Genomic DNA, 16625 nt, shown 5'->3' with positions numbered 1-16625 from the left:
CAGTATGGCTGGTGGCATTGTCATGCTGGAGGGTCATGTCAGGATGAGCCTGCAGGAAGGGTACCACATGAGGGAGGAGGATGTCTTCCCTGTAACGCACAGCGTTGAGATTGCCTGCAATGACAACAAGCTCAGTCCGATGATGCTGTGACACACCGCCCCAGACCATGACGGACACTCCGCTTCCAAATCGATCCCGCTCCAGAGTACAGGCCTCGGTGTAACGCTCATTCCTTCGAAGATAAACACGAATCCGACCATCACCCCTGGTGAGACAAAACCGCGACTCGTAAGTGAAGAGCACTTGTTACCAGTCCTGTCTGGTCCAACAACGGTGGGTTTGTGCCCATAAGCGACGTTGTTGCCGGTGATGTCTGGTGAGGACCTGCCTTACAACAGGCCTACAAGCCATCAGTCCAGCCTCTCTCAGCCTGTTGCGGACAGTCTGAGCACTGATGGAGGGATTGTGCGTTCCTGGTGTAACTCGGGCAGTTGTTGTTGCCATCCTGTTCCTGTCCCGCAGGTGTGATGTTCGGATGTACCAATCCTGTGCAGGTGTTGTTACACGTGGTCTGCCACTGCGAGGATGATCAGCTGTCCGTCCTGTCTCCCTGTAGCGCTGTCTTAGGCGTCTCACAGTACGGACATTGCAATTTATTGCCCTGGCCACATCTGCAGTCCTCATGCCTCCTTGCAGCACGCCTAAGGCACTTTCATGCAGATGAGCAGGGACCCTGGGCATCTTTCTTTTGGTGTTTTTCAAAGTCAGTAGAAAAGCCTCTTTAGTGTCCTAAGTTTTCATATCTGTGACCGTCTGTAAGCTTTTAGTGTCTTAACGACCGTTCCACAGGTGCATGTTCATTAATTGTTTATGGTTCATTGAACAAGCATGGGAAACAGTGTTTAAACCCTTTACAATGAAGATCTGTGAAGTTATTTGGATTTTTACGAATTATCTTTGAAAGACAGGGTCCTGAAAAAGGGACATTTTTTAATTTTTTTGCTGAGTTTATATACAGTGGGGAGAACAAGTATTTGATACACTGCCGATGTTGCAGGTTTTCCTACTTACAAAGCATGTAGAGGTCTGTAATTTTTTATCATAGGTACACTTCAACTGTGAGAGACGGAATCTAAAACAAAAATCCAGAAAATCACATTGTATGATTTTTAAGTAAATAATTTGCATTTTATTGCATTATTGCACCACTCCAGATGGAGATCTGCGTGTTTCAGGCTTTGCTGCCAGCGTGACGTATAATCTAGTGGACGAGACGGGACGTTTTCAACAACATCCAGTCAGTCGCCTCGGTAGCTTGCTAGCCAATATAGACGAAACATTCAAGCTCTTTAGACTGGTTCGTTGTATATTTGTCCCTGTGTTTTAAACATACTTCTTTCGTATAGCTAGTTGCCCCATTTAATATTTACGTTGTTAATCAGGTTAGTAGCTAGCTGGCTTGCTAATTTAGCTTAGAACCAGGCAAGTCGTTAACGCTAACTAGCAATCTAGCTAGCTAACATCCCCGACCATGAGCTCACTAAGCAACTACCCCCCTGCTAAAGAAGAGGAGGTCTGCTGGACGGAGAAAGAAGCTCTGGGGCTGAACATTGTCGTGAAAGAAGAACAGGAGGATGTTTCAGTAAAAGAAGAGGAAGAACCTTTTAGAGTGAAAGAGGAAGAGGGGATAGAGGCCATCACAGTGGAGGAAGAGGAGGCTATCAGTATCACATTGAAAGAAGAGGAGGAGAATGTTACAGTGAAAGAAGAGGAAGAACCTTTCAGAGTGAAAGAGGAAGAGGGGATAGAGGCCATCACAGTGGAGGAAGAGGAGGTAGAAGCTTTCAGAATGAAAAAGGAGGAAGAGGAGGCTGTTATGGTGAAAGAACCTTTTGGAGAGGAAGAGGAGACTGAAGATCTGATTAACACCAGTGAGTACTGTTTTAAAAGCAGGGTCACAAACTGCACTTGTTGAATTAATGTATTGTTTTGATACAAGTTTTGAGAGTGTGCAATTGGCATGCTGACTGGAGAAATGTCCACCAGAGCTGTTGCCAGATAAATGAATGTTAATTTCTCTACCCTGAGCCACCTCCAGCGTCGCTTTAGAGAATTTGACAGTACGTCCAACAGGCCTCACAAACGTAGACCACGTGGCGTCGTGTGAGCGAGCGGTTTGCTGATGTGAACAGACCCCATGGTTATGGTATGGGCATGCGTAGGCTACGGACAACGAACACAATTGTAGAAATGGGGCACTCTGTCGTTTTAGAGAATTTGACAGTACATCCAACTGGCCTCAAAACCTTAGACCACATATATAATTGCATTTTATCTATGGCAATTTGAACGCACAAAAATACCGTGACAAGATCCTGAGGCCCATTTTTTAAAAGTATCTGTGACCAATAGATGCATATCTGTATTCCCAGTCATGTGAAATCCATAGATTAGGGCCTACTGAATTTATTTCAATTGACTGATTTGTTATATGAACTGTAACTCAGTAAAACTGTAGAAATTGTTGCATGTTGCTTTTATATTTTAGTTCAGTATACATGGCTCTGGGCCTAGCCATTGAATCTTGGAGAATATAACTTATATATGCCCACTGAGCTCAGTTCAACTCAGTTCAAGTCGTACCCCATCAGCACCCAACATATAAGATTGTTTTCCTCCAATGTTTGTAAACAATGTAATTGTAAATGAACGCTGTATATCTACACAACATGGAGCTAGTTCCATTTTGGATTTGTATTTATTATGGATCCCCATTAGTTCCTGCCAAGGCAGCAGCTACTCTTCCTGGGGTTTATTATGGATCCCCATTAGTTCCTGCCAAGGCAGCAGCTACTCCTCCTGGGGTTTATTATGGATCCCCATTAGTTCCTGCCAAGGCAGCAGCTACTCTTCCTGGGGTTTATTATGGATCCCCATTAGTTCCTGCCAAGGCAGCAGCTACTCCTCCTGGGGTTTATTATGGATCCCCATTAGTTCCTGCCAAGGCAGCAGCTACTCTTCCTGGGGTTTATTATGGATCCCCATTAGTTCCTGCCAAGGCAGCGGCTACTCTTCCTGGGGTTTATTATGGATCCCCATTAGTTCCTGCCAAGGCAGCAGCTACTCTTCCTGGGGTTTATTATGGATCCCCATTAGTTCCTGCCAAGGCAGCAGCTACTCTTCCTGGGGTTTATTATGGATCCCCATTAGTTCCTGCCAAGGCAGCAGCTACTCTTCCTGGGGTTTATTATGGATCCCCATTAGTTCCTGCCAAGGCAGCAGCTACTCTTCCTGGGGTTTATTATGGATCCCCATTAGTTCCTGCCAAGGCAGCAGCTTCTCTTCCTGGGGTTTATTATGGATCCCCATTAGTTCCTGCCAAGGCAGCGGCTACTCTTCCTGGGGTTTATTATGGATCCCCATTAGTTCCTGCCAAGGCAGCAGCTACTCTTCCTGGGGTTTATTATGGATCCCCGTTAGTTCCTGCCAAGGCAGCAGCTACTCTTCCTGGGGTTTATTATGGATCCCCATTAGTTCCTGCCAAGGCAGCAGCTACTCTTCCTGGGGTTTATTATGGATCCCCATTAGTTCCTGCCAAGGCAGCAGCTACTCTTCCTGGGGTTTATTATGGATCCCCATTAGTTCCTGCCAAGGCAGCAGCTACTCTTCCTGGGGTTTATTCCCCATTAGTTCCTGCCAAGGCAGCAGCTACTCTTCCTGGGGTTTATTATGGATCCCCATTAGTTCCTGCCAAGTCAGCAGCTACTCTTCCTGGGGTTTATTATGGATCCCCATTAGTTCCTGCCAAGGCAGCAGCTACTCTTCCTGGGGTTTATTATGGATCCCCATTAGTTCCTGCCAAGGCAGCAGCTACTCTTCCTGGGGTTTATAATGGATCCCCATTAGTTCCTGCCAAGGCAGCAGCTACTCTTCCTGGGGTTTATTATGGATCTCCATTAGTTCCTGCCAAGGCAGCAGCTACTCTTCCTGGGGTTTATTATGGATCCCCATTAGTTCCTGCCAAGGCAGCGGCTACTCTTCCTGGGGTTTATTATGGATCCCCATTAGTTCCTGCCAAGGCAGCGGCTACTCTTCCTGGGGTTTATTATGGATCCCCATTAGTTCCTGCCAAGGCAGCGGCTACTCTTCCTGGGGTTTATTATGGATCCCCCATTAGTTCCTGCCAAGGCAGCGGCTACTCTTCCTGGGGTTTATTATGGATCCCCATTAGTTCCTGCCAAGGCAGCAGCTACTCTTCCTGGGGTTTATTATGGATCCCCATTAGTTCCTGCCAAGGCAGCAGCTACTCTTCCTGGGGTTTATTATGGATCCCCATTAGTTCCTGCCAAGGCAGCAGCTACTCTTCCTGGGGTTTATTATGGATCCCCATTAGTTCCTGCCAAGGCAGCAGCTACTCTTCCTGGGGTTTATTATGGATCCCCCATTAGTTCCTGCCAAGGCAGCGGCTACTCTTCCTGGGGTTTATTATGGATCCCCATTAGTTCCTGCCAAGGCTGCAGCTACTCTTCCTGGGGTTTATTATGGATCCCCATTAGTTCCTGCCAAGGCAGCAGCTACTCTTCCTGGGGTTTATTATGGATCCCCATTAGTTCCTGCCAAGGCAGCAGCTACTCTTCCTGGGGTTTATTATGGATCCCCATTAGTTCCTGCCAAGGCAGCAGCTACTCTTCCTGGGGTTTATTATGGATCCCGTTAGTTCCTGCCAAGGCAGCAGCTACTCTTCCTGGGGTTTATTATGGATCCCCATTAGTTCCTGCCAAGGCAGCAGCTACTCTTCCTGGGGTTTATTATGGATCCCCATTAGTTCCTGCCAAGGCAGCAGCTACTCTTCCTGGGGTTTATTATGGATCCCCATTAGTTCCTGCCAAGGCAGCAGCTACTCTTCCTGGGGTTTATTCCCCATTAGTTCCTGCCAAGGCAGCAGCTACTCTTCCTGGGGTTTATTATGGATCCCCATTAGTTCCTGCCAAGTCAGCAGCTACTCTTCCTGGGGTTTATTATGGATCCCCATTAGTTCCTGCCAAGGCAGCAGCTACTCTTCCTGGGGTTTATTATGGATCCCCATTAGTTCCTGCCAAGGCAGCAGCTACTCTTCCTGGGGTTTATAATGGATCCCCATTAGTTCCTGCCAAGGCAGCAGCTACTCTTCCTGGGGTTTATTATGGATCTCCATTAGTTCCTGCCAAGGCAGCAGCTACTCTTCCTGGGGTTTATTATGGATCCCCATTAGTTCCTGCCAAGGCAGCGACTACTCTTCCTGGGGTTTATTATGGATCCCCATTAGTTCCTGCCAAGGCAGCGACTACTCTTCCTGGGGTTTATTATGGATCCCCATTAGTTCCTGCCAAGGCAGCAGCTACTCTTCCTGGGGTTTATTATGGATCCCCATTAGTTCCTGCCAAGGCAGCAGCTACTCTTCCTGGGGTTTATTATGGATCCCCATTAGTTCCTGCCAAGGCAGCAGCTACTCTTCCTGGGGTTTATTATGGATCCCCATTAGTTCCTGCCAAGGCAGCAGCTACTCTTCCTGGGGTTTATTATGGATCCCCATTAGTTCCTGCCAAGGCAGCAGCTACTCTTCCTGGGGTTTATTATGGATCCCCCATTAGTTCCTGCCAAGGCAGCGGCTACTCTTCCTGGGGTTTATTATGGATCCCCATTAGTTCCTGCCAAGGCAGCAGCTACTCTTCCTGGGGTTTATTATGGATCCCCATTAGTTCCTGCCAAGGCAGCAGCTACTCTTCCTGGGGTTTATTATGGATCCCCATTAGTTCCTGCCAAGGCAGCAGCTACTCTTCCTGGGGTTTATTATGGATCCCCATTAGTTCCTGCCAAGGCAGCAGCTACTCTTCCTGGGGTTTATTATGGATCCCCATTAGTTCCTGCCAAGGCAGCAGCTACTCTTCCTGGGGTTTATTCCCCATTAGTTCCTGCCAAGGCAGCAGCTACTCTTCCTGGGGTTTATTATGGATCCCGTTAGTTCCTGCCAAGGCAGCAGCTACTCTTCCTGGGGTTTATTATGGATCCCCATTAGTTCCTGCCAAGGCAGCAGCTACTCTTCCTGGGGTTTATTATGGATCCCCATTAGTTCCTGCCAAGGCAGCAGCTACTCTTCCTGGGGTTTATTATGGATCCCCATTAGTTCCTGCCAAGGCAGCAGCTACTCTTCCTGGGGTTTATTCCCCATTAGTTCCTGCCAAGGCAGCAGCTACTCTTCCTGGGGTTTATTATGGATCCCCATTAGTTCCTGCCAAGGCAGCAGCTACTCTTCCTGGGGTTTATTATGGATCCCCATTAGTTCCTGCCAAGGCAGCAGCTACTCTTCCTGGGGTTTATTCCCCATTAGTTCCTGCCAAGGCAGCAGCTACTCTTCCTGGGGTTTATTATGGATCCCCATTAGTTCCTGCCAAGGCAGCAGCTACTCTTCCTGGGGTTTATTATGGATCCCCGTTAGTTCCTGCCAAGGCAGCAGCTACTCTTCCTGGGGTTTATTCCCCATTAGTTCCTGCCAAGGCAGCAGCTACTCTTCCTGGGGTTTATTATGGATCCCCATTAGTTCCTGCCAAGGCAGCAGCTACTCTTCCTGGGGTTTATTATGGATCCCCATTAGTTCCTGCCAAGGCAATAGCTACTCTTCCTGGGGTTTATTATGGATCCCCATTAGTTCCTGCCAAGGCAGCAGCTACTCTTCCTGGGGTTTATTCCCCATTAGTTCCTGCCAAGGCAGCAGCTACTCTTCCTGGGGTTTATTATGGATCCCCATTAGTTCCTGCCAAGGCAGCAGCTACTCTTCCTGGGGTTTATTCCCCATTAGTTCCTGCCAAGGCAGCAGCTACTCTTCCTGGGGTTTATTATGGATCCCCATTAGTTCCTGCCAAGGCAGCAGCTACTCTTCCTGGGGTTTATTATGGATCCCCATTAGTTCCTGCCAAGGCAGCAGCTACTCTTCCTGGGGTTTATTATGGATCCCCGTTAGTTCCTGCCAAGGCAGCAGCTACTCTTCCTGGGGTTTATTATGGATCCCCATTAGTTCCTGCCAAGGCAGCAGCTACTCTTCCTGGGGTTTATTATGGATCCCCATTAGTTCCTGCCAAGGCAGCAGCTACTCTTCCTGGGGTTTATTATGGATCCCCATTAGTTCCTGCCAAGGCAGCAGCTACTCTTCCTGGGGTTTATTATGGATCCCCATTAGTTCCTGCCAAGGCAGCAGCTACTCTTCCTGGGGTTTATTATGGATCCCCATTAGTTCCTGCCAAGGCAGCAGCTACTCTTCCTGGGGTTTATTATGGATCCCCGTTAGTTCCTGCCAAGGCAGCAGCTACTCTTCCTGGGGTTTATTATGGATCCCCATTAGTTCCTGCCAAGGCAGCAGCTACTCTTCCTGGGGTTTATTATGGATCCCCATTAGTTCCTGCCAAGGCAGCAGCTACTCTTCCTGGGGTTTATTATGGATCCCCATTAGTTCCTGCCAAGGCAGCAGCTACTCTTCCTGGGGTTTATTATGGATCCCCATTAGTTCCTGCCAAGGCAGCAGCTACTCTTCCTGGGGTTTATTATGGATCCCCCATTAGTTCCTGCCAAGGCAGCAGCTACTCTTCCTGGGGTTTATTCCCCATTAGTTCCTGCCAAGGCAGCAGCTACTCTTCCTGGGGTTTATTCCCCATTAGTTCCTGCCAAGGCAGCAGCTACTCTTCCTGGGGTTTATTATGGATCCCCATTAGTTCCTGCCAAGGCAGCAGCTACTCTTCCTGGGGTTTATTATGGATCCCCATTAGTTCCTGCCAAGGCAGCAGCTACTCTTCCTGGGGTTTATTATGGATCCCCGTTAGTTCCTGCCAAGGCAGCAGCTACTCTTCCTGGGGTTTATTATGGATCCCCATTAGTTCCTGCCAAGGCAGCAGCTACTCTTCCTGGGGTTTATTATGGATCCCCATTAGTTCCTGCCAAGGCAGCAGCTACTCTTCCTGGGGTTTATTATGGATCCCCATTAGTTCCTGCCAAGGCAGCAGCTACTCTTCCTGGGGTTTATTATGGATCCCCCATTAGTTCCTGCCAAGGCAGCAGCTACTCTTCCTGTGGTTTATTATGGATCCCCATTAGTTCCTGCCAAGGCAGCAGCTACTCTTCCTGGGGTTTATTATGGATCCCCATTAGTTCCTGCCAAGGCAGTGGCTACTCTTCCTGGGGTTTATTATGGATCCCCATTAGTTCCTGCCAAGGCAGCAGCTACTCTTCCTGGGGTTGATTATGGATCCCCATTAGTTCCTGCCAAGGCAGCAGCTACTCTTCCTGGGGTTTATTATGGATCCCCATTAGTTCCTGCCAAGGCAGCAGCTACTCTTCCTGGGGTTGATTATGGATCCCCATTAGTTCCTGCCAAGGCAGCAGCTACTCTTCCTGGGGTTTATTATGGATCCCCATTAGTTCCTGCCAAGGCAGCAGCTACTCTTCCTGGGGTTTATTATGGATCCCCATTAGTTCCTGCCAAGGCAGCAGCTACTCTTCCTGGGGTTTATTATGGATCCCCGTTAGTTCCTGCCAAGGCAGCAGCTACTCTTCCTGGGGTTTATTCCCCATTAGTTCCTGCCAAGGCAGCAGCTACTCTTCCTGGGGTTTATTATGGATCCACATTAGTTCCTGCCAAGGCAGCAGCTACTCTTCCTGGGGTTTATTATGGATCCCCATTAGTTCCTGCCAAGGCAGCAGCTACTCTTCCTGGGGTTTATTATGGATCCCTGTTAGTTCCTGCCAAGGCAGCAGCTACTCTTCCTGGGGTTTATTATGGATCCCCATTAGTTCCTGCCAAGGCAGCAGCTACTCTTCCTGGGGTTTATTATGGATCCCCGTTAGTTCCTGCCAAGGCAGCAGCTACTCTTCCTGGGGTTTATTCCCCATTAGTTCCTGCCAAGGCAGCAGCTACTCTTCCTGGGGTTTATTATGGATCCCCATTAGTTCCTGCCAAGGCAGCAGCTACTCTTCCTGGGGTTTATTATGGATCCCCATTAGTTCCTGCCAAGGCAATAGCTACTCTTCCTGGGGTTTATTATGGATCCCCATTAGTTCCTGCCAAGGCAGCAGCTACTCTTCCTGGGGTTTATTCCCCATTAGTTCCTGCCAAGGCAGCAGCTACTCTTCCTGGGGTTTATTATGGATCCCCATTAGTTCCTGCCAAGGCAGCAGCTACTCTTCCTGGGGTTTATTCCCCATTAGTTCCTGCCAAGGCAGCAGCTACTCTTCCTGGGGTTTATTATGGATCCCCATTAGTTCCTGCCAAGGCAGCAGCTACTCTTCCTGGGGTTTATTATGGATCCCCGTTAGTTCCTGCCAAGGCAGCAGCTACTCTTCCTGGGGTTTATTCCCCATTAGTTCCTGCCAAGGCAGCAGCTACTCTTCCTGGGGTTTATTATGGATCCCCATTAGTTCCTGCCAAGGCAGCAGCTACTCTTCCTGGGGTTTATTATGGATCCCCATTAGTTCCTGCCAAGGCAGCAGCTACTCTTCCTGGGGTTTATTATGGATCCCCGTTAGTTCCTGCCAAGGCAGCAGCTACTCTTCCTGGGGTTTATTATGGATCCCCATTAGTTCCTGCCAAGGCAGCAGCTACTCTTCCTGGGGTTTATTATGGATCCCCGTTAGTTCCTGCCAAGGCAGCAGCTACTCTTCCTGGGGTTTATTATGGATCCCCATTAGTTCCTGCCAAGGCAGCAGCTACTCTTCCTGGGGTTTATTCCACATTAGTTCCTGTCAAGGCAGCAGCTACTCTGCCTGGGGTTTATTATGGATCCCCATTAGTTCCTGTCAATATGGCCAATATACCACTGCTAAGGGCTGTTCTTGGGCACAACGCAACTCCCATATATCACAGGGATGGCTAACCTATAGGAGTAGGAGTTACCATACCCAATCACAGGGATGGCTAACATGTAGGAGTTACCATACCCAATCACAGGGATGGCTAACCTATAGGAGTAGGAGTTACCATACCCAATCACAGGGATGGCTAACCTATAGGAGTAGGAGTTACCATACCCAATCACAGGGATGGCTAACCTATAGGAGTAGGAGTTACCATACCCAATCACAGGGATGGCTAACCTATAGGAGTTACCATACCTAATCACAGGGATGGCTAACCTATAGGAGTTACCATACCTAATCACAGGGATGGCTAACCTATAGGAGTTACCATACCCAATCACAGGGATAGCTAACCTATAGGAGTAGGAGTTACCATACCCAATCACAGGGATGGCTAACCTATAGGAGTAGGAGTTACCATACCCAATCACAGGGATGGCTAACCTATAGGAGTAGGAGTTACCATACCCAATCACAGGGATGGCTAACCTATAGGAGTAGGAGTTACCATACCCAATCACAGGGATGGCTAACCTATAGGAGTAGGAGTTACCATACCCAATCACAGGGATGGCTAACCTATAGGAGTTGGAGTTACCATACCCAATCACAGGGATGGCTAACCTATAGGAGTAGGAGTTACCATACCCAATCACAGGGATGGCTAACCTATAGGAGTTACCATACCTAATCACAGGGATGGCTAACCTATAGGAGTTACCATACCCAATCACAGGGATGGCTAACCTATAGGAGTAGGAGTTACCATACCCAATCACAGGGATGGCTAACCTATAGGAGTAGGAGTTACCATACCCAATCACAGGGATGGCTAACCTATAGGAGTAGGAGTTACCATACCCAATCACAGGGATGGCTAACCTATAGGAGTAGGAGTTACCATACCCAATCACAGGGATGGCTAACCTATAGGAGTTGGAGTTACCATACCCAATCACAGGGATGGCTAACCTATAGGAGTAGGAGTTACCATACCCAATCACAGGGATGGCTAACCTATAGGAGTTACCATACCTAATCACAGGGATGGCTAACCTATAGGAGTTACCATACCCAATCACAGGGATGGCTAACCTATAGGAGTAGGAGTTACCATACCCAATCACAGGGATGGCTTACCTATAGGAGTAGGAGGTTACCATACCCAATCACAGGGATGGCTAACCTATAGGAGTAGGAGTTACCATACCCAATCACAGGGATGGCTAACCTATAGGAGTAGGGAGTTACCATACCCAATCACAGGGGACGGCTAACCTATAGGAGTAGGAGTTACCATACCCAATCACAGGGACGGCTAACCTATAGGAGTAGGAGTTACCATACCCAATCACAGGGATGGCTAACCTATAGGAGTAGGAGTTACCATACCCAATCACAGGGATGGCTAACCTATAGGAGTAGGAGTTACCATACCCAATCACAGGGATGGCTAACCTATAGGAGTAGGAGTTACCATACCCAATCACAGGGATGGCTAACCTATAGGAGTAGGAGTTACCATACCCAATCACAGGGATGGCTAACCTATAGGAGTAGGAGTTACCATACCCAATCACAGGGACGGCTAACCTATAGGAGTAGGAGTTACCATACCCAATCACAGGGACGGCTAACCTATAGGAGTAGGAGTTACCATACCCAATCACAGGGATGGCTAACCTATAGGAGTAGGAGTTACCATACCCAATCACAGGGATGGCTAACCTATAGGAGTAGGAGTTACCATACCCAATCACAGGGATGGCTAACCTATAGGAGTAGGAGTTACCATACCCAATCACAGGGATGGCTAACCTATAGGAGTAGGAGTTACCATACCCAATCACAGGGATGGCTAACCTATTAGGAGTAGGAGTTACCATACCCAATCACAGGGATGGCTAACCTATAGGAGTAGGAGTTACCATACCCAATCACAGGGATGGCTAACCTATAGGAGTAGGAGTTACCATACCTAATCACAGGGATGGCTAACCTATAGGAGTAGGAGTTAGCATACCCAATCACAGGGATGGCTAACCTGTAGGAGTTACCATACCCAATCACAGGGATGGCTAACCTATAGGAGTAGGAGTTACCATAACCAATCACAGGGATGGCTAACCTATAGGAGTATGAGTTACCATACCCAATCACAGGGATGGTTAACCTATAGGAGTAGGAGTTACCATACCCAATCACAGGGATGGCTAACCTATAGGAGTAGGAGTTACCATACCCAATCACAGGGATGGCTAACCTATAGGAGTAGGAGTTACCATTCCTAATCACAGGGATGGCTAACCTATAGGAGGAGGAGTTACCATTCCTAATCACAGGGATGGCTAACCTATAGGAGTAGGAGTTACCATACCCAATCACAGGGATGGCTAACCTATAGGAGTAGGAGTTACCATACCCAATCACAGGGATTGCTAACCTATAGGAGTAGGAGTTACCATACCCAATCACAGGGATGGCTAACCTATAGGAGTAGGATTTACCATACCCAATCACAGGGATGGCTAACCTATAGGAGTAGGAGTTACCATACCCAATCATAGGGATGGCTAACCTATAGGAGTTACCATACCTAATCACAGGGATGGCTAACCTATAGGAGTTACCATACCCAATCACAGGGATGGCTAACCTATAGGAGTAGGAGTTACCATACCCAATCACAGGGATGGCTAACCTATAGGAGTAGGAGTTACCATACCCAATCACAGGGATGGCTAACCTATAGGAGTAGGAGTTACCATACCCAATCACAGGGATGGCTAACCTATAGGAGTATGAGTTACCATACCCAATCACAGGGATGGCTAACCTATAGGAGTAGGAGTTACCATACCCAATCACAGGGATGGCTAACCTATAGGAGTAGGAGTTACCATACCCAATCACAGGGATGGCTAACCTATAGGAGTAGGAGTTACCATACCTAATCACAGGGATGGCTAACCTATAGGAGTTACCATACCCAATCACAGGGATGGCTAACCTATAGGAGTAGGAGTTACCATACCCAATCACAGGGATGGCTAACCTATAGGAGTAGGAGTTACCATACCCAATCACAGGGATGGCTAACCTATAGGAGTAGGAGTTACCATACCCAATCACAGGGATGGCTAACCTATAGGAGTAGGAGTTACCATACCCAATCACAGGGATGGCTAACCTATAGGAGTAGGAGTTACCATACCCAATCACAGGGATGGCTAACCTATAGGAGTAGGAGTTACCATACCCAATCACAGGGATGGCTAACCTATAGGAGTAGGAGTTACCATACCCAATCACAGGGATGGCTAACCTATAGGAGTAGGAGTTACCATACCCAATCACAGGGATGGCTAACCTATAGGAGTAGGAGTTACCATACCCAATCACAGGGATGGCTAACCTATAGGAGTAGGAGTTACCATACCCAATCACAGGGATGGCTAACCTATAGGAGTAGGAGTTACCATACCCAATCACAGGGATGGCTAACCTATAGGAGTTACCATACCTAATCACAGGGATGGCTAACCTATAGGAGTTACCATACCCAATCACAGGGATGGCTAACCTATAGGAGTTACCATACCCAATCACAGGGATGGCTAACCTATAGGAGTTACCATACCCAATCACAGGGATGGCTAACCTATAGGAGTTACCATACCCAATCACAGGGATGGCTAACCTATAGGAGTAGGAGTTACCATACCCAATCACAGGGATGGCTAACCTATAGGAGTAGGAGTTACCATACCCAATCACAGGGATGGCTAACCTATAGGAGTAGGAGTTACCATACCCAATCACAGGGATGGCTAACCTATAGGAGTAGGAGTTACCATACCCAATCACAGGGATGGCTAACCTATAGGAGTAGGAGTTACCATACCCAATCACAGGGATGGCTAACCTATAGGAGTAGGAGTTACCATACCCAATCACAAGGATGGCTAACCTATAGGAGGAGGAGTTACCATACCCAATCACAGGGATGGCTAACCTATAGGAGTAGGAGTTACCATACCCAATCACAGGGATGGCTAACCTATAGGAGGAGGAGTTACCATACCCAATCACAGGGATGGCTAACCAATAGGAGTAGGAGTTACCATACCCAATCACAGGGATGGCTAACCTATAGGAGTAGGAGTTACCATACCCAATCACAGGGATGGCTAACCTATAGGAGGAGGAGTTACCATACCCAATCAGCTGTGTAGTGCTAGGGAAAAACCTAAACGTGCATCCTTTGGGGTCCCGAGTTTGGGAAACACTGGCCTACAAGCATTACAGCCACTCTTTAGGGACTGACCAGGACCTACCCTCCTTAGTTTCAGAGGCAAGCCAGCAGTGGGATGCAGGGTGGGATGCTGCTGGCTAACACGCTCTGCTCTTTTATTGAGGGATCTATTCCCGGTTAGACCTCATAGGAAGACCTAGTATCATGTGGAGGTTTCATTCAGCTTTCTGTTTAACTAAATAATCTGTTTGTCTTTGGCAGGAGAGAGACCAGACTCTCACTCTGACAGCGGGAAGAGTCCTTCAGGGGAACCAGACCCAGAGACGTCCAAACCAGCGAGAAGAGATCACTGCTCCCACTGTGGAAAGAGTTTTACCCGGTTCTGGAACCTAAAACAGCATGAGACGTTGCACACAGGAGAAAAGCCTTTCCAGTGTTCCCAGTGTGGAAAGAGTTTTAGTCAGTTAGGGAGCCTGAAAAAACATAAGAGAATACACACAGGAGGGAAGCCTTACCACTGCTCCCACTGTGGAATTAGTTTTCGCTGGTTAAGGAGCCTGAAGGAGCATGAGATGACACACTCTGGAGGGAGGAAGATCTGCTCCCACTGTGGAAAGAGTTTTAGCTGGTTAAATAAACTGAAAAGACATGAGAGAATACACACAGGAGAAAAGCCATTCCAATGTTCCCAGTGTGGAAAGAGTTTTACCCAGTTAGGGTACCTAAAACAGCATGAGAGGACACACACACAAGAAAAGCCCTACCAATGCTCCCTGTGTGGAAAGAGTTTTACCAAGTTAGGGGCCCTGAATCGGCATGAGAGGACACACACAGGAGGGGATAAGACCTACCACTGCTCCCTGTGTGATAAGAGTTTTAACCGGTTAAGACATCTGAATAAGCATGAAAGGATACATACACAGGAGGAGAAGACATACCACTGCTCTCATTGTGGAAAGACATTTTCCCAGTCAGAGGACCTGAAATCACATGAGAGAATAGAGAGGCTGTGTTCTGACTTATGTTTTTGACCGAGAATTAGTGTTTTTGTTTATGCCACATTAAATCATATTGTTTCATGAATTCATACAAAAGAATAGGCCTGTTTTTAGTTTTTTTTCATCTGGAGACCCTGATCATGTTTAAAATCAGATTAAATATTTTAAAATGTGGATTTAGTTTTGATTATGAACTTTAATGCAATCTGATGTTGTTCCTTATATTAATTGGATATTGAAAATGTAATTTAATTGCTAAATGTAAATGATTATATAGATGAATGGAATTTTGCATCTCTTAAATTTATCCTTGAAACCTCTTGAATTTGAAAAAATTATTTGGCTTTTTCTAAATTAATTTGATTGAATTTGATTGTATATAGGATTTGGATATTGTGTGTGTGTGTATATACATTATATATATGGGCGGCAGGTAGCTTAGTGGTTAAGAGCGTTGTGCCAGTAACCGAAAGGTCGCTGGTTCTAATCCCCGAGCCGACTAGGTGAAAAATCTGTCGATGTGCCCTTGAGCAAGGCATGTAACCCTAATTGCTCATGTAAGTCGCTCTGGATAAGAGCGTCTGCTAAATGACTAAAATGTAAAATTATATATATATATATATAGTACCAGTAAATGTTTGGACACACCTAATCATTCAAGGGTTTTTCTTTATTTTGACTATTTTTTATATTGTAGAATAATAGTGAAGACATCAAAACTATGAAATAACATATATGGAATCATGTAGTAACCAAAAAAGCATTAAGAAAATCAAAATATATTTTATATTTGAGATTCTTCGAATAAACACCCTTTGCCTTGATGACAGCTTTGCACACTCTTGGCATTCAACCAGCTTCATGAGGTAGTCACCTGAAAAGTTAATTTGTGGAAATTCTTTCCTTCTTAATGCGTTTGAGCCAATCATTTGTGTTGTGACAAGGTAGGGTTCGTATACAGAAGATGGCCCTATTTGGTAAAAGACCAAGTCAAATAAGCAAAGAGAAACGACAGTCTATCATTACTCAAGATCTCAAGAACTTTGAAAGTTTCTTCAAGTGCAGTCGTAAAAACCATCAAGCGCAATGATGAAACTGGCTCTCATGAGGACCGCCACAGGAATGGAAGACCCAGAGTTACCTCTGCTGCAGAGGATAAGTTCATTAGAGTTATCAGCCTCAGAAATTGCAGCCCAAATGTACATTTACATTTTAGTCATTTAGCAGACGCTCTTATCCAGAGTGACTTACAGTTAGTGAGTGCATACATGTTCTTTTTTTCATACTGGCCCCGTGGGAATCGAACCCACAACCCTGGCGTTGCAAGCGCCATGCTCTACCAACTGAGCTACATGGGGCCCTAATGAATGTTTCACAGAGTTCAAGTAACACACATCTCAACATCAATTGTTCAGAGGAGACTGTGTGAATCAGGCCGAATTGCTGCAAAGAAACCATTACTAAAGGACATCAATAAGAAGAAGAGACCTGC

General features: G+C 46.8%; 1 protein-coding gene across 1 annotated transcript; it reads left to right on the top strand.

Moving 5' to 3' along the window:
- Positions 1 to 1449: 1449 nt before the first annotated feature.
- LOC311116669 (uncharacterized protein) lies at positions 1450 to 15361 on the top strand. The gene is made up of 2 exons (XM_084191725.1): positions 1450 to 1932; positions 14397 to 15361. Exons 1-2 carry the CDS (start codon positions 1533 to 1535, stop codon positions 15164 to 15166), a joined length of 1170 nt encoding a protein of 389 aa, XP_084047851.1. The 5' UTR covers positions 1450 to 1532; the 3' UTR covers positions 15167 to 15361.
- Positions 15362 to 16625: the final 1264 nt, after the last annotated feature.

Source organism: Coregonus lavaretus, assembly GCF_964263955.1.
Source record: "Coregonus lavaretus genome assembly, contig: HAP1_SCAFFOLD_119, whole genome shotgun sequence".
Lineage (NCBI taxonomy): Eukaryota > Metazoa > Chordata > Actinopteri > Salmoniformes > Salmonidae > Coregonus > Coregonus lavaretus.
This window is presented reverse-complemented; position numbering and strand designations above follow the sequence as displayed.

What these genes read in the sequence shown, in the direction of transcription:
- LOC311116669 (XM_084191725.1), top strand. Translation starts at nt 1,533, where the DNA reads ATGAGCTCACTAAGCAACTACCCCCCTGCTAAAGAAGAGGAGGTCTGC. An exon ending in TGAAGATCTGATTAACACCA is followed by an intron (nt 1,933 to 14,396) that starts GTGAGTACTGTT and finishes TGTCTTTGGCAG; the next exon opens with GAGAGAGACCAGACTCTCAC.